Genomic DNA, 26335 nt, shown 5'->3' with positions numbered 1-26335 from the left:
CGAGGAGCAATGGCCATAAAACTAAAACACGAGAAATTCCGCCGCAGTACGGAGAAGAACTTCGCGTTGAGGAGTGGCAGAGCTGCCTGGGGAGGGCGTGGAGTGTCCCTCTCTGGAGACACTCAAACCCACCCGGACGCGTTCCTGTGTCACCTGCTCCAGGTGACCGTGCCTTGGTAGCGGCGGGGCTGGAGGGGATGATCTCCAAACGGGAATAATCCGGTGATTCTGAGAAACAAAACCGGGACTCCCGGAGAAGCCTCCCTGCCGGCAGAGGGTATTGCTGCTCTCTCCGCGCAGCTGCTGCTGGCATTGCAGCCTCAGAGTTCAAGTAGCAGCAACTATTTGATGCATTTCTCCTCTTGTTCTTCTCCTTCCTTTCCTCACCAAACTCCCTGAGTTGTGCCTGGCTGCTCTTTCCCTCAGTGGGATGAGAAAACTTGTTGGTTGAGATAAAGACAAAATTGTCTAGTAAGTTATTAGTATTGCCTATTAAACTATAGGGAATGCAAAAGCTTCACACACAAGAAAGCAAAACAAGGAGTTAATTCGCTGCTTCCAGTGACCAGGCAGGTGTTCAGCCGTCTCCAGAATGGGGCTCCATCACGTGTAACTTAGGGAGACAAATGACATCACTGTGAATGGCCCACCTTCTATTCTTCCCACAGCTTTATATCCTGATAATGATGCTATATGGTATAATGTAATCAACACTGTGTTCAGCACAAATCCAAAACAAGGCTCCATACTAGCTAATTAGCTGTGCCCCAGCCAAAACCAGCACACTGAAACATCAGCCCAGCATTACCCTGAAGACATCAAAAAATATCCACATTCACAGTTCAGTTATTGACTGTTAGGCTCAGAAAGTGAGAGATATATTCTTTGCCTCCTTTCCAAACAGGACGTTCCATGATAGCTCTGGAAGTATAAGGGAAGGTTATTCAACCAGGTATAGAAAGAACAATATTGTAAGAAGACTTTGGAATCCAGTCTTAGTAGGAGCAGCAGCTGTGGCAGTTACATATATTAGTGCCTCACTCATAAGCAAACTCCACCAAATGGTATTTGACAGTGACTTTTGCTCCATTCCTTTTATTGCTGTGATGTTTGAGATGATGGGTGGATCACTTTTAACACTGACTTGCAGGAGTACTTTGGTAGGGAAAGTGAAGTCCACTAACAGTACTATTGATATGTCTAGACAGAGCAACAGCTGGAAGAGTCTGAGTTCAAACTGATCAATCCCACTGCTCAGAGACCCAAAAAGCTCAGTTTTTAGCAGAAAGGGTAGATGAAGGAGGTTCTTTGAGAGTTATATAGTCTGGATTATTTAAAGTATCAGGATACTCTTGCTGCTACTGTTTTTCCCTGCTTTGTTACACTCACAAACTTCACTCTTGTCCCAGTCCCCATCACCCATGCGGATTTGATATGGAGCTCTACAATTAATAAAGAGGAAAAAAAGTGGCTTTGAAAATTCACTTTGGCATCTCATGACATCTATGGTACTTTTAGCCCCCTCATGGTTTCTGAAAAATACCCAACATGATACAATGAAGAAGCAAATGTGTCAAATGCTACCTAAGTTACAAATCACTCTCGGGTAATGCAGATCCTTAACATATGAGAAACCTATTACCTGAAGAACATAATGGAAGTTTGTAGACAGTGTTCCAGGACAGGACAGAGAGGAGAGACACGTTTGATTTCTCCATTTTGGAGTCACTGCTGGAAGACTAGGTCAGTCAGAACATGGACGTATTTGGAAAATAATGTTGTCTGAACAAGAAGAGAAAGTGGCAGAAAATAAAAAAGGGGGCAGCCATTTGCACATTCAGAAAAGGATCTCAGAAGAGATGCCACAGGACAACCAAGATCTGAAAGTGGAGAAGATATTGCTAGGAGAATCTCACCAAAGTGAAAATTGCATTGACACTCCCAGATGCCAAGCACCAGCCAAATCCACTACTCAATAAACATTTATTTGCAGTCCATGTGAATTAGAATAAAGACTGAGTCAGAGCCTTGAGAGTCTGCAGTCAAGAGATTGCAGACTTCAGCTTGCCTAAGTAATCAGAAAAAGGCATTAATTCCAGCCCTTCAATTAACAGATCCTATAATAATTTCACCAACAAAGGATGGAGATGGCAGGTAAGTGGACTGAGCTCAGTACCCTCAGTTGATACTAGGTGGTATTTTGGGTCAAATTTGTATACAAGGAGACAATGCAATCACTATCCCCCTGCTTTGCTCCGTGTATTATATGGCAAAAGGTGAGTGATGGCACAGACCATCAGGAGGACAGTGACATACTATAGAACCAGTACCACAGAATCCATGTGGAGAAACATAAACACTTAAAGTAAGTTGAAGCAAGTTCTAGGTAAAGCAAATCACCCACACAAAAGTTAATGAAAATTTATACTTAAATTTGTGTTTATCTTGGTCCCCTGATTGCAAAGGGAAGAGAACCATAAAGACATGAAAATAATCTGAAAGGGCTTTTATTAAGTCAGAAGCACCAGAGAAAGGGCCACACTTTTGGTGATGCACAACACATTATAATAATATGTACTCAGTAGCAGACTTGAATCAGATAAAATAATTTATGATCTGAGGTTTTGCAGGTAATCATTAATTTAATGGCAATAACATGTGCATTGTTTTACATACATGACATGACATGCTACAGGTCAAGACAGCAGGGCTTGTTTAGACAACACTGATCTCAAACAGGCTTAACCAGCAGATCCAGATAACACACACATCTCTTAGGATGTGATCATCCATTCAAACTCCAAGTCAAGCAGACTTTGGAGGAAGTCCAGCCCTGGGGCTCCCAATATCAGCAGGACATGGACAAGTCCAGAGGACCACAAGGATGATCAGGGACCTGGAGCATCTCTCCTGGGAAGACAAGCTGAGAGAGATTGGGTTGTTCAGCCTGGAGAAGAGATGGTTCCAGGGAGAGCTTATATAACCTTCTTGTACCTAAAGACAGTCTACAAGAAAGATGGGGAAAGACTTTTTGCAAAGGCATGTAATGACAGGACAAGGAGAAATAGTTTTAAACAAAGAGAGTAGGTTTAGATTCACTATTGTGAAAAAACTCTTAACTGTGAGAGTGGCAGGGCCCTGGCAGAGGTTTCCCAGAGAAGCTGTGGATGCCCCATCACTGAAGTGTTCAAAGCCAGGTTGGACAGGGCTCTGAACAACCTGGTCTAGTGGGAGGTGTCCCTGCCCATGGCAAGGGATCAGAACAAGATGAGCCTTAGGGTCCTTTCCAACCCAAACCATTCTGTGAGTCCATGAGGTACACACCTGTCCTAAAGTCACCAACTGACCTTTAAATCTCTGTTGATTACAGGAGTGGACCACAGCTCAGGGAGAAAAGACAGTTGAAGTGAGTTGAAGACAGTTAAAGAAGTAAGAGAGCTTATCTATTGACTAGGTCAGTCTGATCCTAAAATAATATTAAACAGCTTAAAACATCAGAGAGAAAAAGTAAAGATATAGATTTTTGTTAAATGGAAAAATAAAGGAAGAGAAAAAATTAGGACTCAAAAGGGAAAATAAAGAATGGAGTATCATGAAAGGACGTAACCCTATGGACATAAACCATACACCGTTTTCTATTAGTTTGTTTCATAGCACAACTCTTAGCAGGCAGGATTAGGCAGCCTGCCATTCTGCCCGTGATGCAGAATTCTAAGGATACAATTCCTCTCCCAGCCTAGGTGTGTCCTGCAGCCTGATGTCAGCTCTGGTACTTCATGATAACCTAGAGAAAGTGGCTGGGTAGCCTGGGCAAATGAGCTACTGCTGCACATGCTTTGGTTCTGGTGCTTAGGACAGCACTACCTTAAATCTTTATTGGTGGAAAGGGACTTACCCTCTTGGTCCTCCATGGGGTAGTTCTGCTACCTTTTTCTTCTTCTCCTGCAGAAGCTGCTTGAGCAGGTCATGCCATTCACCTTTAACCTTCCTTTCTAGATCTTCCAAGTTACAATATTCCTTCCCCGCTCATATTTTCAGGTTTTTCTGGGAGCATGAAAGACCACTGCCCAATACAGCATGTTCTCCATATTGAGCTGTAAGACACTTGTTATCTTTTAGTACAGTTCCCTACCTTTATTTTTATTTGACTTTCCAATTTCTTTCTTCTAAAAACTCATTTTTCTCTTTCCCAGTAATATAGCTACCTTAAACAAAACAGTATATGCACTTTACTGCTATAAAGACTTTACACAGCACACTGTAGTGCACTGAAAACATTCGTCTAGCACAGATCAGCTGGGGGAGCTATTAATGCCTTTTTTTAGTTTAGTTTTAGGTAAAATAACAAAAAAGCAGACAGTGAGTTATTATAAAAACGCAGCAGGAATTTAGTTGGTTTTAACAATTTTGTTAAATTCTCTTTTCTATAATACTTGTGTGTCTTATTTGCTTTCCTCCTCAGTCCTTCAGTCTACAGGTATGATAAAAAGCTCCCAGATTTTTAGAAGGACCTTATTAAGTGCAAAGAGAGTGAGCATGGGAGAGAAACAAACCCCAAAAGACAAAAGTTTCCATGAGGCTTTTACACTCCTGCAAACCATGATCTGCAAATCTTCAGTTTGAGAATTGCTCATTTCGAATTTAGCAGGTCCTGTACTTTCTCCACATTCCTGCATAATCGTAAGTAACATGAGAATGACACTGCTTTATGCAACCTTTGGTGATGCCTACCTTGCTTCATTTTTAACCCTTAGGCATATTAGAACATCAAAGTGTCCTTATAAGACAGGAAATTTCTACACAGCAATGTCTTTATACTTGACAAAGGAAAAATCTCAGTTGAGTCGCTAACATTTTTAATATTGCTGTATTTTAAATTAAGGTGCAGAATTTGCTTGAAGCCAAGAATTAAATCTCTCACAGGTCTTACAGACCTCTTCCTAAGGCTATATGGCACTGTTACTAATCTTTATTAATTTGAAAGCATCAGTATTTGCCTTCATGCTATGTTATCCCAGTCCCCCACATCCTCTGTAAAACCAAGGCCTATCAGATGGATCCAGCAGACAAGGAAGGAAAAAGGAGGGAGCTGCAACACATGGCATAGGAGGAGGGGCAAGGATCTGGGACTATTGTGCTTCTTCTCAGAAGTGAAGGCTAAGCAGGGACATCGATTGCTGCCTTCAGCTGTCTGTTTGGAGGTTGAAGTGACCCTCCTCAGATGTATAAAAAATCAGGGCAAAGGTGAAGATGAAACAGTCACATGTGGCATCAAAGGACGTCCCCATTTCAAATGTGAGGAAAAATATCTCTGTGCTTGCAGTTAAGCATATGGAAGGGCTGTCCAAGGAGGCTGCAGAATTTCTATCCATTAACATTTTCAAACCCTAGGGGTCTAACTCCTGAGCATCAGGATCTAGCTTTAGCATTAACCATACTTTGGGCAGAAGACTGGACTACAAAGATCACTTTTAACTGTATTTTTTTTTATTCCATAAAAGAACAAAACAAAACAAAACAACCAAAACCAAACCAAACCAAACCAAACCCACAAACCTTGTATTACAAAAAAAAAAAAAGAGAAAAAAATTAAAATTAAAGGACAAACTTTTTGACCAGAGTTATGGACTAAATATCATTCTCCCTGTTCTCCTGACCTCTGCTTTAATGAGACAGTTACTGGAAAGAAGAAAATGCATTTCATCAATAAAATTTAAATTCTTTCCAAGATACATTCCCCCAAAATATTTACAGCTCCAAAGCACAATGTGATGTTTACATTTAAAACTTTTTAGGTGAAGAAAAGGCATACACAGAAGAAGACTGATTAGTATTTTTTGGCACATTCAGGAGCAACACAGATTTGAAAAGGGCATAAAGAGTCCCAGTAATGCTGAGTCAGACACAGAGGAGTTGCTCGGAAGGGTCAGCCCAGTGGAGCAAGTTCACAGCCAACAATTTATATTTAGTTGGCAAGAACATTGGGCACACCATCAGTTCCAGGGTACAGTTGCAGCAAGGCGCTGTGGTCACACACGCCTTTTGGGCATCCATAAATTGTCATAACCTTTCTTCTACTTCACGTCAGCGCCTACCATCTGTTTCTGACTTTCTCTCGCCCTGTCTGAAATCGATGGCATCGCGCTGATTTTGGGGGTGGGGGGACGCTAAGCAGCTGTAGGCAATTGGAGCCGGCCTCCTTCTCCTCGGCATCTTTGGGACGGGGGACTCGCTGCTTGACCTCCTCAACAAGGCGCAGCGTCCTCGCAGGGATCTGTGTCCCTAGTCCCCTCTAGGATTAAAAACCCGCCCGTGCCCGCGGGGCGGGATGCGGCGCCCAGCGCGGTGCGCGCAGCCCATGTCGCCCCGCTGCCGGGGCTCCCCGAAATCCCCGGCGGCCGGGGCTGCGCCGGCGGGGCGCGGCCCCGTCCCTCCATTTCGCGCAGGGGCGGTCTCGCAGCGGGCCCGCAGCCGGCGGAAGATGGTTGCCGGCCGCTCGCCACCGCCCCCGGGCGCGGCGCCACGGGGATGGGCGCTGGGAGCCGGGGCGGCGCCTGCGCCGGGCCCGGGCAGCGCGGGGCTGCGGAGCGGAGCGGAGCGGGAGCAGCAGCGCCATGACGGCGGCGATGCGGCAGCGCTTCGACCGCTTCTTGCACGAGAAGAACTGCATGACCGCCGTGCTCGAGCGCATCGAGAGCAAGACCGGCGTCGGCCGCACCTACATCGCCGCCGGTGAGCCCCGCTCCCCGCGGGGGCCGCGCCCTGCCCGCGCCTCCGAGCCCCGCTCCGCCGGGCGCTGACCGCTCTCTCCTCTCTCCTCAGGCATCCTCGGGGTCCTGGCCGTGTACCTGGTGGTGGGATACGGCGCGTCCCTGCTCTGCAACCTCATCGGCTTCGCCTACCCCGCCTACGTCTCGTGAGTGTCGCGACTCCTGCCCCCCTCGCCACGCGAAGGTTTCGGGTGCCAGCCGCATCTCCCGGGGCGGGTGCCCAGCCTGTCTGGGGTAGCATTCCGGGACCGTGCTCCAAAGTGTTGTTTTGCCGCCCACCCCCTTCCTTGAGCAGGGACAGGTGCCAGGTGAAGAGCGAGGCTTCTCCCATCTGGCGAGCGCTACGTCAGGAGTCACAGCTGGGAGACGCTGGGTGGTTCCCGCACTTGATAACCGGCTCCTGTAGCGAGTTGTGCTTTGGGGTGGGATTCCCGGCTTTGTCATCTCCAGCGGGAATCTGGGCCGTACCTGGCTGCCGGTGACGGGAGGGAGGGTGGGCGCTTTGGGGCTGTTGGCTAAAAGTCGCGGTGATGGTTTGGGCGGGGGCCAGGAAGGCGCTGGCGCGTCGGCAGCGTGTGCCTGGTACCGAGCGCTGGGCGCTGTGATGGGCTGGGCACAGAGGCGCTTCAAGGAGCGCTGCTTGCTCCAAACCTGCCTCTCCGATGGGCAGGGGTTGTGGGGAGGGAAAGAAAAACGCTGTGGCTCCTTTCGAGCGTGAGATGTTCAATTACGTCCTTTTTTCAGAGGAAGGGCTCCTTAGATATTCTTAAAAACAAAGTAACTGTTACCTTTCGCATGGGTTATATAGTCCTTTAGACCAAAATGCATTTCCTCTTAGGCGGGACCACAGTCGAATATGAACCAGAAGACTGCAGAAATGGACTAAATACAACCTTCTGTGTAACCTAATACATCCATAAAATGGCAGTCCTTCCCAGAAGGACTGCTATATTGTTGAAACACAGTGCTTGCCTTTTATGTTACTCTATTTAAATACATTCAGCAGCTTTTAAAAGTATGTTCTCTGAAATTGGATCCTGAGTAATACAAAGTCGGTTCTTTTACTTTTTTTACAGACATGTGAGAGTTTGACTTAGTTTTAGACTCTTGAAACATTCTGTGGTTATGACTTTTCTAAATGTCGTTCCTAGTGTTCACTAGTTTTGGAGATTATAGGCCAATAACTCTGGAGAATTTTAGGTTTTGTTTCCTAGAAGATATTTTTTAGTGAAAATAGTAGTTTAAAAATATTCCTTCATTGAAACCTGAAAGGGGAAATGTCAAATTTTGAAAATGTTGACATGGTTGTGTAGGAATTATGTTTATGTAATATTTTGTGTCTGACTTAAGTCACTTTTAAAATTATGTAATTACTTTCTAAAATCCTATTTAAATTTTTAAATTTGTTTTTAAATGGTTTGGGATTATATTTTAAATGTTCCATTATGCAATGATGCTGAATAAATTGATAATACAAACTCTTAGAACTTAGGGAAGCAAAGCAGTAGCAAATCAAATATAAATAAGGCTTCATTACCAATTTTTTTTTGCTTTCAAATCAGGGATTTTTTAAAAAATCTTTTTATAGAGTGTCTCCCTTTTTCATGTTGAAATGTGGTTTTAAATGTGTCTTAATGTGAAAAGTTACCTCCCAGATCTTACTACTGTGGTGTATTTCAGGTTTTTTTAGGTTTTTTTAATAATGGGAGCAATGTCCTTGGCTACAAGATTTACTTAAACAAAAAAGCACAGAAATACAGTGCCAGTTCTGGGGACTTTTTCCCCAGTTCATGCTCAGGTAATGCTTGTCATTTAACTGCGTTTTTAATCATGGGAAGCATTTATAGTAGGAAATTATAATCCTAGGTGAAAATCTAATTTAAAATGCGTATGGTGTGCTGCATGCCGATGTATTTTGGTGGCAGACTGCAGACAGCACAGGTGGACTCAATCCTCTCCCTAGCCCTTCCTTCCATGTCCAGAGCTGGTATGTGGAGTTTATCCACATTTTGCCCTGCCTGCTTTTGTTTTGGCTGCTCTGGGTCATGTACTGTGGTCAGGGTGCTGCCGAGTGCATTCCCTGTGCTTACAAAGCAGAGACCAAAGCATAAAGAGCACTATCCAGAGTGGTTTGTTTATTCCTCTCTCCTACTTGGTCCATCCCCCTTGGAAAGGCAGATGAAGAGCCTGCTGTATGAACTGACAGTAGTGGGTTTCCTTTCCAGCATTGCACAGAAAATAGTTTTTAGCTGTTCTTACCAGCTGCCCACAGCCTCAACTGCCTTTTGCTCTAAAAGCTGCAGATTGTGGAATAGGTCAGGAGCTGTAAGTGGAATGTATTGTGCAGAATGTTAGTTTGATATTTACACAGGTGTTTCAACAATGAAACCAAGCCTGAAATGTCTCAGGCACTGAAAGAGCAAAGCAGATTACTTTTCCTTGGTTAATTTACTTTCTTGTTTTGTGAAGTAGGCCAATGTATAGTGTTTCTATTGCCAGTAATTTAATTGTTTAAGTGAAAAACAAGGAATTGTTTGGGTTGAAAGGAACCCTGAAGATCATGTAGTTCAAGCCACCCTGCTACTAGAGATAAAGTAGTGGTCAAGCTCTTTGTCAGCAGAAAAGGCACTCATGAAAGAGTGGCAAAGATGTCTGTGCTTTACAGGTCTTTACAGTTGTTTAAAATGGCAACCAGGCTGCCTGATGGGTGACCCACTGGCATGTTCCGAATCTGTTTTACTGGGATTTCAGTTCTGGGTTACTTTAATCGTGGAAATGACTGTCCATCTGTATGCTTTCCTGAAATAAAATTTATTGGAGTCATAGTAAAGCCAGAGACTCTCAGCTCAGAGTTAGCTCTGTTCACACATGAAACCAGGACAGTTTTGTGCAGGTATCTCCCTGTCAGGCTTTGTATAAATCTTCAGTTTATTTTCTTTGGTCTCTGTCATTCTCTGTATTCACTGTGTGTGCAGTGCAGCAGGTGTGAATTTCAGTGGAGAAATGCTGGAGTCTGTAACTGCTAGACCAAGCAGATGGTGTGAAGTGGTGCAGCTGCACTGCTGACTATTTTCTCATCACTGTGGTGCAAACCAGTGCCAGGGGAGGGGGCAGCTCCCTGCTTAATGCCTTAAACAGCTTCAGGCAGGCTCCGCTGCTTCCCTCCTTGTTCCTCCTTGCTCACCTTCAGATTTGCTTTGGGTAAGTCTTCAATGGTTTTAAACATGGGGGAATTTATTCTTTGGCAATATAAAATCTGCTTGTAAATACAAGTCTATGGCATGTCACAACAAGGGCCCACCTGAGAGTCTCTTAATGCAGGCAAAATGAAGCATTAGTTCTCTGGCTGTTTCCCAATAAGTCAGACAATCTCTGCTCTCATGCCTTAGAAGTGTAAGTGCTATGTGATAAAAGGGAACGCGTAATTTTAAATTGAAATCTAATACTTAATTTACAGGCTTTTGTGATTGTAGTAGGCCAGCAGTGAAAAGTTTGCCACAGGTGATAAGCACTACTTTTTAAACTTCTAGCAAGCTTTAACTGCACAAGGCAGTAATCAGGCTAGAGATGGAAAAAGTGAGTGTTGGCAAGTGCATAAATACCATTGCCAGCATTTTCACTGCTTCTCTAAACTTTCCAGAGTTAGAGTGTTCAAATGTAGCTCCACCCATAGTTAGTGGTGGTTAACTGGCTCAGAAAACTTAGAGTGCAAGCAGGAAGGGAGCCTTTGATGACTAAGAAGTGCGTGCAGAGGATTGGAAATTTCTTAAGTGCTGTCATGCTTGGTTTTAAAATTGCAAAGATGAAAATAGCTTTGGGCAGTAAAATGTCTGAACTTATTACTTGTGTCTTCAAGGGAGAAAAGCGGTGTGGTACAATAATGCTTCTCTCTGCTTTGGCTAATTTTATGCTGTTACTTTTTTATGCTGTTTTTACTAAGTAAATGTTGCTCATGGCATTTTACTAGCAGGAAACAACCTGGGTTGATTATAGAGAAGTATAAACACCCTATTCAAGTTTGAATATTGCCATGGTGTCTTGAGTCTGTCTCCTAGTTCCTTTTTCCTTTCATACCTTTAGAACAGGAACACTGATTTTCTTTGGTCACAGTTATTTCAAAAAGGTAAAATGGGTTGTGTATTTCCGGACAACTAGGGCAGCAAATTTCCTTTAATAAGTTTTAAAATGAATGTTTACTTTCTTCCTTCATGAAAAATGGTGCATAATGTGGTAAGGTTCAGAGGTAATGCTCTGCTGCTGCTTTATAAGTATGATTTTTTATAAGCGTGATTTAATATCTAACCAGATGCACAATGCCCAGTGTAGATATAAGTAGAAAATTTTCAAATCTGTCTGCACTGGTACTGTTTTGTCTTGTGCCTAATAATCTCACATTTCAGACACTAAAAAGGGTGTTTTGTTTTGTTTTTTAGTATGTCCTGTCACATCAGTTCCTGCAAGCATACTCACTTTTTGTTTTTTAAGTTTTATAGTGCCATGTTTAAAAGCCGTATTAGCAGTCACTTGGACAAATGATGTACTTTCTTTCTAAAGAAAGCAATTTTTTAGGTGCAGGGAGTCTAATACTGTGATATTAGTATGAAACTTTAAATTCTATTTCCACATCTTGCATATAGGTTAAAAATATAAAGGTGTTTGTTATACAGATGGGTCTATTTTGAACTGAGGCACTAACACATTAATCCCAGCAGAAGAGCCAGCATATGTGTGGGATTGTGTTTTGGGGAAGCTGGTTTTGACTTGAGTCAGAACTGGGGAACTGACTCATTGGTTGGCCCTACAAATACTTGTTGCAGGAGAGAGGGAGCCAAGAATGAGCAGAGAGCAGTAAAATGAGAGGATGCCTGTTTTTCTTCCCCCTGCTTTGTTTCAGGAATCTAGCTTTATGCTGAGTTACCATGTAGGCTGTAGGACTGCACGGGTGGGAAAAATGACATGTGCTCCTCTTGCTGCCTCAGTCCCCATTTCCTTTCAAGAAACCCCATTAGAGCTCTTTGTGCTACTGTCATGTAGCTTTCTGATGTCTTCTAAGAGATCTGTCTGTGTGCGGTTCGTGAAACCCTCCCTTACTATCCTTCATAACTTTTTCTGCTCCCATCTGCTAGATACACAAAATTGTGAGAGAAGGGAACTGGTAGACTTAAATCAAAGCAGTTGTGTAAGTCCAGCTGGCAGGAAGATCTTTTCTATATATGAAAATGCATGACTCTGCTATTGCAATCAGTGAGGAGGAGGAAAGATGGAAAGCAGAAGGCTTTTAGGTGATGGATAGAAATGTAGAAGCCAAAATGATGAAGCATATCCAAGGGCACAGGTACTTGTTTCACTGAAATGATGTAAGATGCCAGGGAGGCAGCCTGCCAGGATGAGTCTAACGTGAGGATGGCAGGGAGGCACCAAGCTGAGGAAGTCTGTGGTACAGTGGGTGCCTGGATAGATAGCTAGGAGCAAATTATTTTACAACCTGATGTAAAGAGTTGAAGCAGACCAGTAGGCTTAAGCTTTAATAGAGTAGGTTATTTCATGGGTTTTTAAGTTAAATGAAAAAGAAAACCAAACTCAAACTTAACTTGGCTAAGGGTGTGACAAAAATTCTTGCCTACTCACTTCATATAACAGTGCCCAGAACCCTGAAGGAAGGGTGTGCAAAATGGCCCAGTCTTTCCTAGCTACAACATGAGCACTGGGTTTAAGGGAGACTGGTCTTGTGGCTTGAACTTATATCTTTATTTATACAAGAATCTTCAGGTACAATTTACAAGGTACACCTTGTAAATAGCAGGGATAAAGGTGATCACATGAGATTACAGCAATAAAATTTGGCATGTCTTTATTTCTGCCTCCTTCATCTGGACACTCAGCTCAGCAAAACCCCCAGTCCAAATTCATAAATTAGCCCGAGTGAGTACTATATGTGTGAATTTACAGTAACAAATTATTTGTTATGCCTCAGCTAATTAAGGAGCAAGAGTCTCTTCTTGGAAAAGAGCTGATTTTTTTTTTGTTGAAATGAGTCAGATGCTCTAAGTGAAAGAACTCCACTTAGCAACTTACTAAAATTAGATGAGCATTTGTTACTATCAGTAACAGGAAAAGTAACCACACTTGATCCAGTTTGACTGATTTTAGGATGCAGAGGGTCAAACCAAAGCTCTGGGAGTCCTGGACCACTACAGAATGTGACAGCTTCCACTCTTCCCTCTTGGCACCACCAGCTAGCTGAGTTACTGGGGAACAGATCTCACTGAAAATGAAGTTTATCTTGGCATCCACAGTGCTGGCCCACAGCAGGTCATTTTCACTCTTGGTCAGGCAGCTTCTTTCTAAAATAACTGAGCTGTGATATTTACTATCCAGACTACTGGAGCTGTTCCTAGTGATTGGTTTTACCTCCAAGATGCAGAGCTACTGTAGGTAGTTGTTTGAGGCTCTATTTAAAGTCCTCTACAGTTAGTGTTTAAGCAGTATGAAAAATCCTTTGGGATATGTAATTACTATACATAACTAAGGTGGAATTTAGTCAAATCTGCACTACACAAAAGGGTATAATTTTTTAAAATCTGAAGCTATTGTCTTTGGGTGGTCTGTCATTTGTTAGAAAATCTTGTGTCAATGAGACTGACTTGTTTGCTCTTGCAACACAGCAATAGTTTATAAGAAGGCAATCCTAAAGTAGGATGTAATGTCAGTGCCTTTTGGTCTGTGACTTTTCACTTATTGATGGAGATTGCATTTTGAATGTTAGCCTACTTGATTGGTGACCTAACATGGAGAAGAATGAAGTGTTCTTGGCTTGAAGTAATGCCTGTGATGCCTCTCCTAAACTTAATTGTAAAGGACATTACACTAGGGTAATACCTCTAGAATAACTTGGAAGACTAAGTTTAATTATGGTGTGGTTCTCATGTTGAGAAGGGTGTAGTTATAAATGGATTTAAAAAAAAAATCTCTCTCTGTGATCAGATATTCTAAATAATTTACAATGCTTGTTCTTGGACAAATACTATTTGCTGTGACTTACTATCAAAATAGTGTGTAAGTGTCAAGGGATGGAAGTAACTTTTGCCCTTTTATTCAACAGGGGCATGTTAGTCTGGATTTCCCCGCCTCATCTGAGGGACATACTACCCATTCCAAAGCAGGATATTTCTAAAATATTTGCCTTTCCTTGACTTCAGTTAAAACTTTCATTACTGATGGCCCTGTTGTAACCTGTTTTTCCCCCTCCAGTCTGGGACTGGACTGGAGTCCTGACCAGCAGTAGCAGAGTGAGCCCACCAAGATTAAACCACTGCAGAATGAGAGGAGATGTGCTGTTCCCTGCAGCGTGCAGGAAAACAGCCACGTGTGGATTTAGTGCTGCCTGCATCAGTTGGCCAAATCAGACAGGGCTTTGACTACTTGTAGTGCTGTGCTTGTGGCTGTCTGACAATAAAAATGTGTTGTTCATGTATCCCCTAAGGAACTACAGCAGCAGATGGTGAATGTTCAGAGGGAGGATGCCCATGGCACTGCATTTAGGAGCTCTCAAAGGCTGTTTGTTTCCAGAGGAGAGAAGATAATAGAGTGTGACCCATTAACACAGTGATATGCCATCTGCCTTTTGTCACTAATTGGAAATTCTAACCTTTTTTTTTAAAATGAAAGCTGATTTTTGTACTTACCTAGATGACTTTAGTAATGTTAAAAAGGGAAATGAAACAATGCTCCCTTAAATCCATATATGACTTCACATGGTGACTGGCAAACAGTAAGAATGCTGGCAGTTTCACTGCCAAGTGTTTTCTCACAATTACCAAGCTAGGATGCTTATTGTGGCAAAATAAGCCTTACCTCTCTATGCCTCTGATGGCAAAACTGTCAGCAGAACTAAAGGAATTCATATGGTGAGCCTCTACAGCAAGTTTTCCCTAACAGTGAGAAACTTTGCAATTGTTTCCTTTCTCTGCTTCATTTATCCACCACTCCCAACATCCCTACTATTCTGTATACTTTTTTCTTTCCCTCCAGAAGTGCAGTTTCACATATTGAAAATAGCTCTATGGCCTTCTTCCTTAACTCCTGTAGTGTGCAGGGGCTGTTTTCGTACAGCCTGGTCTTACTAGAATACTTCAGAGGTATGGGCTTGAAAAAGATGTGCTTTACAGTGGGCAGAAGAAGCAGCTGGAGTTGTCAGTGCCTTTGAGCAGACTGCTTAGATTAGGGCTGCCTGTGATGATAGGAATAGCAGAAATTAGACCTGCTGTTGCAAAACCTGTGGAAAACCTGTTTTTCCAGTTGTGCTGGTGTTGTGCCTCGGTAAAATCCACTTATTGATGGGGCATGGCAAGGGCTGCTGCTTTTCCCACTGCACGACACTGCTGGCCAGCCTCAGACGCCAGTAGAAATAACTCATGAATTAAGTATCAGATCCTTGTACTGCATTTCAAAGTAATTCGATCTGGCAGCTGCCAGCTCCCCCTGCATGTGGTGGGTTTGGCAGTGCTTTTGCTGAAACATACAGCATGACACAGGAATTGTTTGTCCCAACTCCCTCTGCTCCCCTCTGACTTACAGAACCAGGAAGTGACAGAATATACAGCCTTTCTTGATTTACAGACCAGGAAATGGATTTACAGCCAACTCTCTGATTTCTGCCTTGTAAACCTCCCTAACTCTGCCTTTTTAAGGAACTGACAGAAAACTTGGTACTTCTGGTACATCTCAGACATGCTGCTTCAGAAACAATGTAGCTGATAGTAAAGGAAAAAGTGATAGAAGAATTTAAACTAGATTCATTAAACTGAATCTACAGATGTTAATGCTCCAGCATGAGTGGAGAGGACAAATGCTTTCTAACACTTTTAAGCTTAAAATTATCAGTCTTAGATTTGCTAGTATTTCATTTGAAAACTTCTTACAGTCCTAAGCTGGAATGTTGTGGCTCCAGAAACTCCACTACTTTTACTGAAAGAGCATATATGCATCTTTTTGTTTCTGGGTTTTAGAACTGTATAAACTTGAACTGCATTCTCATGGCAGATGTTATGTGGATCAATAATGCTCTGATGTACATTAGCCTTCTGGTCAGGATTACCATAATGCCTCCAGAGCTTGAACTATGGCCAAAGATTATCCCACTCTCTTTCTTGTCCCTCAAAATGTTTTGTGAACAAGGTCAGAATGCTCACTGGTTTTGTTTGGGTTTTTTTTCCTCCTTGTAACCCCAGAGCTAGAAGTAGCTTGAACATTTTTTGGCTTTGAAGCATGATATAGAAGGAAAGGTGCTGTTCAAAGATCTTGACACGGTATCTGTTTCTTGGCATAATTCAGTTACGGAAAGTCACACATAACAACAAATCTGAGCCATAAAATCTTCATCACTGTAGATGAGTGCTGCAGTTGTTGAGACAGACATGACTGGCACCACCACCAGTCCCTTATTATCTTAAAAACTTCTCATGCTTTCTCTTAGTGGATTCCTCATGGGCAGCTTCTCACAGCACTGACTCCTTTCCTCATTTTCTGCTCCACACAGCTCTGACTCCTTTTCCCCTTCTCTCTGCAGCTTTCCTTCTCTCTTCTGCCTGACTGGCTAACCCCAAGCTGTTCCTTACCTGGCCACCTAACCCTGCCTGTCCCTCACACAGCATCTTCTTACCTTGTCTGTCCCTTGCATGACCACATGTCCCCTCCTCCTCACAGCACAGCCAGCACACTCCATCCCACACTGCAGCAGACTCTGAGTCTCAAGCTCCAACTAACTCCAGACCAGCTAACCCACTCTGTTATAGCCCCCATCCTCACTGGGCCAGCAAGGCTGTCTCCACTCCTCAGCAATCAGTACAGCTATAATTTATTGAGGAAAAGTCTTCTGCATTGTCCTTACAAACCATCCTCCCACAGGTGAGACTGATGCTAATCTTCTGTTCACTTGATTTGTTTTTTCAGAATCAAGGCCATTGAAAGTCCCAACAAAGATGATGACACGCAGTGGCTGACTTACTGGGTTGTATATGGCATTTTCAGCATAGCTGAATTCTTCTCTGACATCTTTCTGTCCTGGTTCCCTTTCTACTACATGCTAAAGGTATGTAAATTCATGTGACCCCCTCTCCTAAAATGGGACCTTTTGATAAAACTGATCTAATGTCTCTAGGAGGGGGTGGATGATAACTGATTCATTTGGAATCATTCCCAGGTTACACCTTCTTTTTAGATGTAGGTTATGTGTTATTTATACTGTGCAATTGATCTGTTTACAGCTGATGGTTTTGTGAGGCAATAGGAGAAGTTGGGATAGGTGGAAGGGAAAGATCTGATGTGTTTTAGGGAAGAAAAAGACACAGTGTAACTATCCCATAAAAAAAAAAAAAAAACAAAAAACCAAAACAACAAACCAAATACAGTTCTTTCTTTTGGTACTCAGATAAATTTGGACAAATGACAGACATGTTAAGCTCCAGAGTGGCTCTGTTTTTGCTTTAAGTGCACTAGTAAAAGTGGAGAGTAAAATCGTGCAGGCTATGGAAGGAGGTAATAACATCTGTGCTATTGGAGCAAAGAAGGAAATTGGAACACAAGAATAGTTTGTCCTACAGTTTTAGTTTTTAATTAAGCTCAGTTTCCTGAAAGGAACTGCTAGATATCAGAGGAGATGGTTGCCAATGTGTATTCATTAGTGTGATTTGACTACTAGCAATGATTTGGTTAATGCATCCCAAGCTTTCTTTGTGATCTAAGGTGGCAGTCCACTTTAACATGTTAATTTCTTCTAGGAGATAGCTGATCATCATGTATGCTGTTGGGTAGAAGACATTCTAGCTTGCTGCAGAGCCTGCTCTTTATCTCAAAGAGCTGATACTTGTTTTCTTGTTCAGTGGACTGTTTTGTTCCTTCTCTTTTGTTTTGTTAGCCTGGTTTAGTCCCACCAAAGTTGTTAAAACAATTTGCTTGCCAGCTGTTGTGGTGGGGTCATTTAAAATTTTAGTAATACCTGACAATGCCAAAAGCTGTTTCCAGGAAATGCCATATTTTATAGATAAAAATTGACTGTGACAGCTGATTTACGTGTCTGCCTTGTCATTTTCAACTGTGGCAATAATTTGGACACCATCTACTTTAGTAGAATTATGATTTTAATCCATTATCTACAGTGGTATGTACTCACAATTCTGAATTCATACAGTGGGTTTTCAGAGCTTCTTTTCTAAATTCAATGTTTATGTCAATGGTTTCTTTATGCCACCAGAGCTCTCTTTCTGAAGAGCACACAGCTGAAATTCAGGTTGACTTTGCAAATAAAGACCACAAATGGCTCTGATAAAATGGTATCAGGAGTGCCACAGTTACATGTAGTGTTGTAATCAAGGGAGTTGTTCTGCAAAGACAAACAGAAGGAATTATGTCAATACACAGCTTTCTGTGATAACAGAAAAGGACAGAAGCACACAGAAGGCACGTAGAAGCCAAGTGTTTGCTCTCAGTAGTGGCTGGTAGGAGAGATTTACTTTTGTGGTACAAAGGCAGGCAGATGTTGGCTGAGAATGAGAAAGTGTTGTTGAATGGGTGGAAGGATGGAAGTTATTCTACAGGAGGAAGAGCAGGAATCAGGCAGCTTCCACACATCATTCCATCTATATATAAACTAAAACCTTTTGGAGGGTAGTTATGATGTCTCCATATATCTTTCATGAAGTAGAAGCCCAGATATGTCATTTATGAAAATTTCAAGCTTGCTTTCATTCTCAAAATGTGCTAAATTTGCATATTCACATTTATTTGATACACCTTGTAGCTTCCACTCCAGCCTGAGATTTAGTTGCTCAGTATTTCAAAACAACTTCATGTGCATGGCTGAGGCATTGAGCACTGCTGCTCCCAGAGTCTCTGAAGTCCAGAGTTCAGACTCTGTGACATTAGTTTTCAGCAGACTATAAGATTCTATGGGTGAGAGAAAGACACATAAAAGAGCTCCTTTAAATATATTATGATGTTTATATATACTTTTGTCTTCCAGATGACATCTCTTAGATTTTATGGGCTTTTCTGTTTTTGGTAATGCCCACTTCTTGTTTATCTTTGTTTAGAGCTTTTTATCTTTGAAGCACAGGCCATGCATGCAACTCATAATGTCTTGTGTATATGATTAGTTTTTAAATTATTCAAGATTTAAAGATTTCTGTGGCATTCAAGTATTAGAGTACAGTAGTCAGTAAAAGTAGCAGAGTTCATCATCCTATGAGTATTCTTAGTGATGGGAGTCAGAGAGACTCCTTACTCCACTAATGGCTCTGCCTTGAAATCCTGTAATGCTATTTCTGAACAAAATTGGCGCTGCCACAGCAAAAATAACTTCTAGAAGGAGGTCCAAGGAAGCAGGTCAGTGATCTCAGGTGAATTCCATTCTGTCCTCTGTCTGGGTTGGAGGGTTGCAAAGAATATATTTTGGTGGTGGGGGAAGGGGGCGGTTTTGTGGTTTGGTGGTGGGTTTTTTTTGTTTTTGTTTTTTGTGGGGTTTTTTTGTTGTTGTTGTTTGTTTTGTTTTGTTTGTTTTCTTTTTTTTTTTTTTTTTCCCCAGTTAACAATTTTATCACTCTGAGATTGCTGGAACTTCTTACAACCCTCCTTATTTTCAATAGCCTATGTTGGTTCAGTTTCATGAGAGGTAAAGGTTGAATAAACTAAGTTAGCAGTATGGCATTCTCAAGCTTTGAAAAGAGTGACAGTCTCAACTTTGGTACATGTCAAATAGAAAATGCATATAAACACCTGTATTAAGTATTTGAGAACAAATCTATAATTACTTTTTTCTCAACTAGACTGAGACAAAGCTGTCAAATCAAAATTAATAATTTTTTTCTTAGGCAGGGGAAGGGGGATTTCAATTTCTTTTGGTTTTAGAGGAAGTTGGACTCACTTCAGGGATTTTTCTGTAACAAAGAAGAATGAACTTTTTTTGTGTAGTAGTTGAGATACTTGTACAGTTTTATGGGAGAAATAACTTTCAGTAATTGATCAGATTCTTGAACAGAAAATAAAGTCAGTTTACTTATCAGCTTTTGATGAAAGATAACAAGATAAGATACTACCATGTATTCTTTCTGTTTTATTAAGTTCAAAGAATTGAAGCTTTTGAAAAAACAGTATTTATATGGATGAAGGCACTTTCTGTCTTTCTGTTCTCTGACCATACTTAATAATTCATCGGTTGCTACTTACTGGTGCCAGATTTTATTGCACATTGACTTATTTGTTTTAATTCATTGAAATTTTCATGATAGGCTAATCTTTCTGGTGAACAGTTTAAAAAAACCTTTCTTTCTTTTTGGGCAAACACTCCTTTCAGTCATTCTGTTTTGACATCACAATCGAATAGTTTAAAGAAGAAAGCTTACTGCTTAAACAAAAGGATGGTAATTTTGTTTGGCACTGTAGAGACAAGAAAGCCAAAATTTTACAGATATGAAGAGCAGAATGTACAGAACATTCAGTCTCAGTATACTTTGTTGGAAAAGAACAGAGGAGATATATTCCAAAATATTTGCAGAGAGAAGACGTGCTTGAAGAAGACTTTTGTTTCCTTTTGCTCAGAAATGTGTGTAAATCCTCAAACATGGAATCCTGTCTAACATGAAAACAAGGCCTGTTTTGAGGCTGAAGTTGTTTTGCTTTGTGTTTCAGGAAAGTTTGAGAAAAACTGTTATGCCTTCATTTCCTGGAGAGGCTTTCAACATGGGATAATATTGTACTATTTATATACAGAAAGAACTGTACAAATGCTAAGGAAATGTACTTAGTTTTGTTGCAGTTTTATCTGTAAAATAATTATATTTTTTTTTCATAGCTCAAGCAAATTTAGTTTATGGCACTCCCTGTCCCTTAAATGTTTCATCTTTTTCTGCATGCCTGTCTTTGTGTGGTGTATGGCAGTGCAACTGAAGCCAAATAAAACAGCTTCAGTACCAAAGACAGGGATTTGTAGTACATGTAATAACTCTCTTTCCAATCCCCTTTTGTAAGATGCAGAAAGCTGACCCCACACTGTGGTCTTTGATTTTTCTAGAGAGCAGATGGTGCTCTAAAAGCTATACCTAAACTGTAATCCAGAAGCATTACTGTTATTTGTGCACTGTGTGTAGCTTGGGTTTCACTCTCCTCTTTGTCAGTTTACCTCTGGGATACACACAATCCTATTCTTTCTCCCTCTGTATTTTCAAGGCAGGGAGGAAGAGAGAGAGGGGTGTGTTTCGGCTGAATTTAGGTTATTTAAGGACCTAGACGTTCAGTCAGGCCTGTGACATGTGTTTTAGAAATACTGAGAGAGACTGTTTTTGTAACCAGGTTGTATAGTTCTACCTTAAAGAGAGAGAGAGAGAAAAAAAAAAAGCATGTAATCTTGATTAACCCAACAGGCATTAGATCTACTGCTGCAGCCCTCCTCCTCTGTCCTTACACTGTCCATGAAATTATTCCAGTATAGAAATCCACTGTGTGTAGCTGTCCTGGTGTGCACCCTCCTGGAGCCCTGGCCCCACAGGGAATGACTCCTTGTTCTCAGTTTGCTCAGCTCTGTGGCACTTTGGAAAGGCACCTTGTCTCCTGCTCATGATTCCTTTCGCTCAGGTCAGTGCTCTTGTTCTCACAGTGTGGCTTCCTGATCTGGTGCATGGCTCCAAGCCCTTCCAACGGGGCAGAGTTCCTCTACCACCGGATTATCCGTCCTTTCTTCCTGAAGCACGAGGCTCAGCTGGACAGTGTTGTGCAGGACCTGAAGGACAAGGCTGCAGAGGCTGCAGACACCGTCACTAAAGAGGGTGAGCAGAAGGCTCTTCACTGGTCACAGCAAGCACGGGGAGTTTCACTGGGGAGCTCTTATTATTGCACTTAATATTCATCATTTAGAGGAAACAAAAATAAATTTCAAGAAGACGATGTAAATTATAATGGAAGAGTTAAATTTGGGAAATGGGGGTTGCAGTGGATCTTGCTTTCTAGAATTGCAGTTAGGCTAGAGGGAGTGGAAGAAGTTGAATTGTTTGTGTGTCTTCCCACCACACACACTACTAAAAACATTCTCTCTAGATGCAGGTCCAGACATACCTTTCATAAATACATTTATTCTTTTAATGTATCCTCATATCTCCTAAAATACTCCTTCAAATGCCTGGTAGTATGGAGGGGTTCCCAGTTGTGCAGTAAACAATTAACAGCAATATACAGCAACAAGGAAAGTGCAGTTTTCCCATCTATATGTTTTTGCATTTTTCCTTCCTCTGGAGGTCAAAGGAATAAAAGAATCACTCTTAAAGGAATTGCTTATGTTTTTTTTTTATGGGTTGTCACGGCCTGTAGATTGCTCAGGTTTTTTATTTCCTTGCATTCTATAGTGAACCCTTGCATTCTGAAATATCTGATGATGGCTTTATGAAAAAGAGAAGGAAATGTATTTAGCTAAAATAAAGTATTTTTAAAGTTTCACTAAAAGGAATTTTATCTATATGCTATTTCAAAGCATCTTAATTCTCCTTTCCATAAAACAATTAATGCAGTCCCATTTCATCTTACCAACTTAAGCAGTTTTCCTGTCTGTTTAAAAGATCTGCCTTGCTCAACTATTCTTGGAAATTTTACTGCATGACTCTTCCTGAGTCCTTATTGTTAGGCATGCATCCTAATGTCCTTCCATGTTGCATATGGCATTTTCTTATCCTCATTTCATCACTTCTTTCTTTTTCCTATTTTTATATGTACAGATTTTCACCAACCCCCCCAACCAACCAACAAAACAAACAAACCAAATCAAAACAAAAACTCACAAAAACCAACCAACCCACCAAAAAAAAAAGGCTTTCTTTTAAAGAAACCGTGCACACACATATGTATGTACACATAAATATTAGCATTATTCCAAGCCTATTTTATCATTATGGTATCTTTCATTATGGTACCACCATATCATTATGATATGTCCTTAACACTGTGAGCAGCCTGTTTTAACAATACCATAGTCATATATATCATCAGTCTTTAATGTTCATTGTACTGCTCCTTGCTTATGTTTTATTTTTTATATGTTTTTATGATCAGTTGTATCACTATATCTGTGTATACAAAAGCCATGATTTTCTTTTGTGTTCTTTCTTTAAAGAAGTAAGTAAAAAATATTTTTTTCATGCAGCTCAAAAACATTTGAAAACCGACTTTGTCTGTAGGCCTGTGACTAAACTTGATTTTATTTTCCTGCAGCCAAGAAAGCAACAGTGAACTTGCTGGGTGAAGAAAAGAAGAGCACTTAAACTGGATAAGTTTCCCTACCACCTCCTTTGTGCAGCTTGATGTTACTGGGGACTGTGGTCTAAGTTCAATAATATTGCCTTGGAAACATTTTGATATATTAAAGGAATGTGCTGTAAGTTTACTTACTACTTTGCTGTGACTGATAGAGAGTATGCATTTTTATTTAAAAGCAATGCAGTGGGCAGCATCTGAAGCTTAATGAAAATATTTTATTCATCTTCATGCAGAAGAAGTCTTTCAGTAATCTCTTTCTGCAGTAACATAAATAAAAAGTATATATCCCTCAGGCTCTGCACTTTAGTTGTCTCTTTGTCTATGAAATAACTCCTAACGCTTTGATTGTGGTGCATCTGGTAGCACAAAGCTATTTCATAGGGAAAATTCTGAATGGATCTTTCTGAATATACAGGGAATAGTTGTGAGACATGGCATAATGGATGTATTCCCCACTACTAAAACTGTAAATTGTGAAATTACAATTGTGAAATATGTGTTCTAGCCACCTGATTATAGAGATTATTCACTGTTGCATGTTTTGTTGTAACACAGTATTTGGTACAGTGTGTGTACGCTTAAATGGATAGATACTAAATATAGGAAAGAATAACTTCCTTGGAATGATCAAGTCTATATTGGCCTGAAGTGATTTGCTAGACATGGATGCATTAAATCACACAGATTAACACCATGTGACTGAAGTACAACTTATTCCCTATTCTTACTAAAACAAGTTGTTATCCAAAACTGTTAATAGAGTGCTTTTTAAGATCACACTCAAAAACACAAGCCACCTTTAGCTGAGGTGTGGTACCATTACAAACACTTTTTCCTGAATTCCGTTAAAAATATTAACTGCCTTGGATGCTAGTCCTCAAAACTACATCATTAAGGGGACAGACCACAACTCCCACGAGCTTTTTGTGTTCATAAATATCTGCAATCTCTTCTGACTGTACTAAGAACTACTTTGTTTGAGCACTTAAACTTCCTGAGTGGAGATGCTCTTCTTGTTACTTGATATATTCCTGACCAATCAGTAAGAGTGCAACCAAAGTTGCTAAAAGAATAAAGGGATTTTTTTAAAATCAATGTAAAAAAAAAATTTTTTTTCTTTTCACACTGCAGTATTTTCAACAAAAACAATTGCATTAATTAATAAGGCATTAATTACTGAAATTTCCCTGTTTTATTCTCCATGCTGACATTTCTTTAAAGTCTAGAGTAATGGCATGGCAGTTCTGAGCTCACAGAACGTGCAGAAAGGAAGCTTAAGCTTTTGATAGGATAAAAAATTATTTACAGTCCACAATCTTGAATTCCAAAGATCTAATCTTACAATAAAGTTTTGAAGACTTCTGGCTTTCTTTGTACAAAAATTCATTGTAAATTTTCAGATGCAAGTACTGCAAAAGTGTGAAGCACACAGTGCAACTCAGCATGTAAGTTTTAACCTGGAGAGGTATGTTTTATAAGAGGGGATATAGAAGCATCATAAGAGAAAGCATTTTAAGCTTTGAGCTGGAAAACATAGTCCTTGGGGCTGGCAGCTTGTATAGGGAAATAGGAGTCCTGCTGTACCTCATGTTCTGTAGGGCAGCATGCAGTTTGTCATTTGAAGAAAAAATGCAAAATTTCACAGCTTATCATTCCTTGACAACTTTTTGTTAGGTGTGGATATGCTGAAGAGGATAACGTTTACAGCCAAGTTCTAGGTTTTAAGCAAGTAAAAAGATTGAAGTGTGTCACCAATTAACTGGTTTAATTCCTTGTCTTAACTTGTGTCATAAACTCACTGGACTTTCTTGTAAGCCTTACTAAACCTTAGTCCTGTGTTTTAAACTCTATCAGCTGCATGTAAAGCATTTATGTGGCCACTGCAATTTTAGTTTTACTTCTCGAGATTAGAAGTAACTAGATAAAAATAAATGAGGATTCCTAATAGACTATTTGATTTCAGTGCAAAGTGCTACATAAACTTCTTATCTAAAAACTTACAGTAAATTTTACTTTACAAGCCTAATGATGCCTGTAGTAGAGACAGGATTTACTTTTCATTTCTTACACTACTCAACAGTTCTTCCACTGTTATTAATGGGGATAAAACTTTCTAGATAGATGTTAGGTAAGTGTTAAAACAGTCCTTGCATTTCTCTCAGATCTTGAAAGGGTTTAAATCAACTTCTTGTCTTTACCAACTTGATATTACTAGCACATGCAATCAGTGCTCTTTTGTCAGATTTCTACTTGAATTAGAACTACAGTCTGCTGTTAACAGAAGTTGTCCCTGTTTTTTTCCTTGATGCAAGTGGAAATGACTGAATGTCTACAGCAAGTTATCCTTTCCTGCAAGTAACTCCACTGGGCTGGGCCCGCAGATCAGTGCTTTTCTTTGTGTCTTCACAACATTTATGTGCAAATGTTGGTACACACATCTTCTTCTTTGTCTTTGCTGAAATTGTAATGTGCTAAATAAAAATGGACACAAATAAAGAGATTCTTATGGGACTGGTATGATGCCTCAGTATTTCTTAAGAATCTAATACCTCAATGGGGAAAACCTGGCTACTTTAGGAAGGTCTTTACAGGATATTCCCTTTTCCTTTCCCCTCTCAAACTTCATTCCTTTGGAACCAGTAGAAACCTCTTGAACTCCAAAGGAAGTGCCTCTGCTTCATGCCAGTCTGAGGGTGCAGCCAAGCAGATTTAGAGCATCAGGCCCCTACAGAAGAGTTTGAAATGGAAAAGTCTTTCCAACAGTAAGCACCACGAGCATTTTTCTAGGTTTCATAGCCTAGGTTTAGGATTCTTTAAGAAACATAGAGAGGAAAGGCTGCAAACTACAGGGATTTTGAAGTTTTTCGTCTCCCATGAGTTTCCTAGTGTTACATAAATGACCCCAACAAACAATGCTGAATAGTTATTGGCAGTGTTACACTTTCTTAAGATTTCTGTTGCCACTCTTCATAGGCCATTTCACCTGCTTTATCTGACTGCTTTCCAAACTCAGCAAAAAAGGAAAATAAGTTCACGAAAACATAACCTTCCCCACAATGATAATAATGAATACCACTAGTGATAATAATGAAAACTCTTCAAACCAGAGCAAGCCAATTAGCAAAACATAGAAATTCTTCTAAGTACGGGAAAGTGTGACTAGTATTTGTCAGGTCAAACCCTCACTATTTTTAATTTGACAAATAAAAGGAAGTTTCTTGAGTTGCATTCCAATCTTGCCAACTGCTTCTAAATAATCTGAGAATCAACTA

General features: G+C 40.8%; 1 protein-coding gene across 1 annotated transcript in view; it reads left to right on the top strand.

Annotated features, from left to right (window-relative positions):
• The window catches only part of REEP5 (receptor accessory protein 5), a 235022-nt gene extending 209442 nt beyond the window's left edge, over positions 1 to 25580 (top strand). The window contains exons 2-6 of the mRNA XM_079331336.1: positions 6608 to 6732; positions 6823 to 6916; positions 16722 to 16860; positions 21418 to 21586; positions 23019 to 25580. Coding sequence (XP_079187462.1) covers positions 6615 to 6732; positions 6823 to 6916; positions 16722 to 16860; positions 21418 to 21586; positions 23019 to 23068 — 570 coding nt within the window. The 5' untranslated portion in view covers positions 6608 to 6614 and the 3' untranslated portion in view covers positions 23069 to 25580. The remainder of the gene's footprint in view (positions 1 to 6607; positions 6733 to 6822; positions 6917 to 16721; positions 16861 to 21417; positions 21587 to 23018) is intronic.
• The last annotated feature ends 755 nt before the right edge of the window (positions 25581 to 26335 follow it).

This window comes from Erithacus rubecula (genome assembly GCF_903797595.1).
Source record: "Erithacus rubecula genome assembly, contig: SUPER_Z_unloc_2, whole genome shotgun sequence".
Classification (NCBI taxonomy): Eukaryota; Metazoa; Chordata; class Aves; order Passeriformes; family Muscicapidae; genus Erithacus; species Erithacus rubecula.
This window is presented reverse-complemented; position numbering and strand designations above follow the sequence as displayed.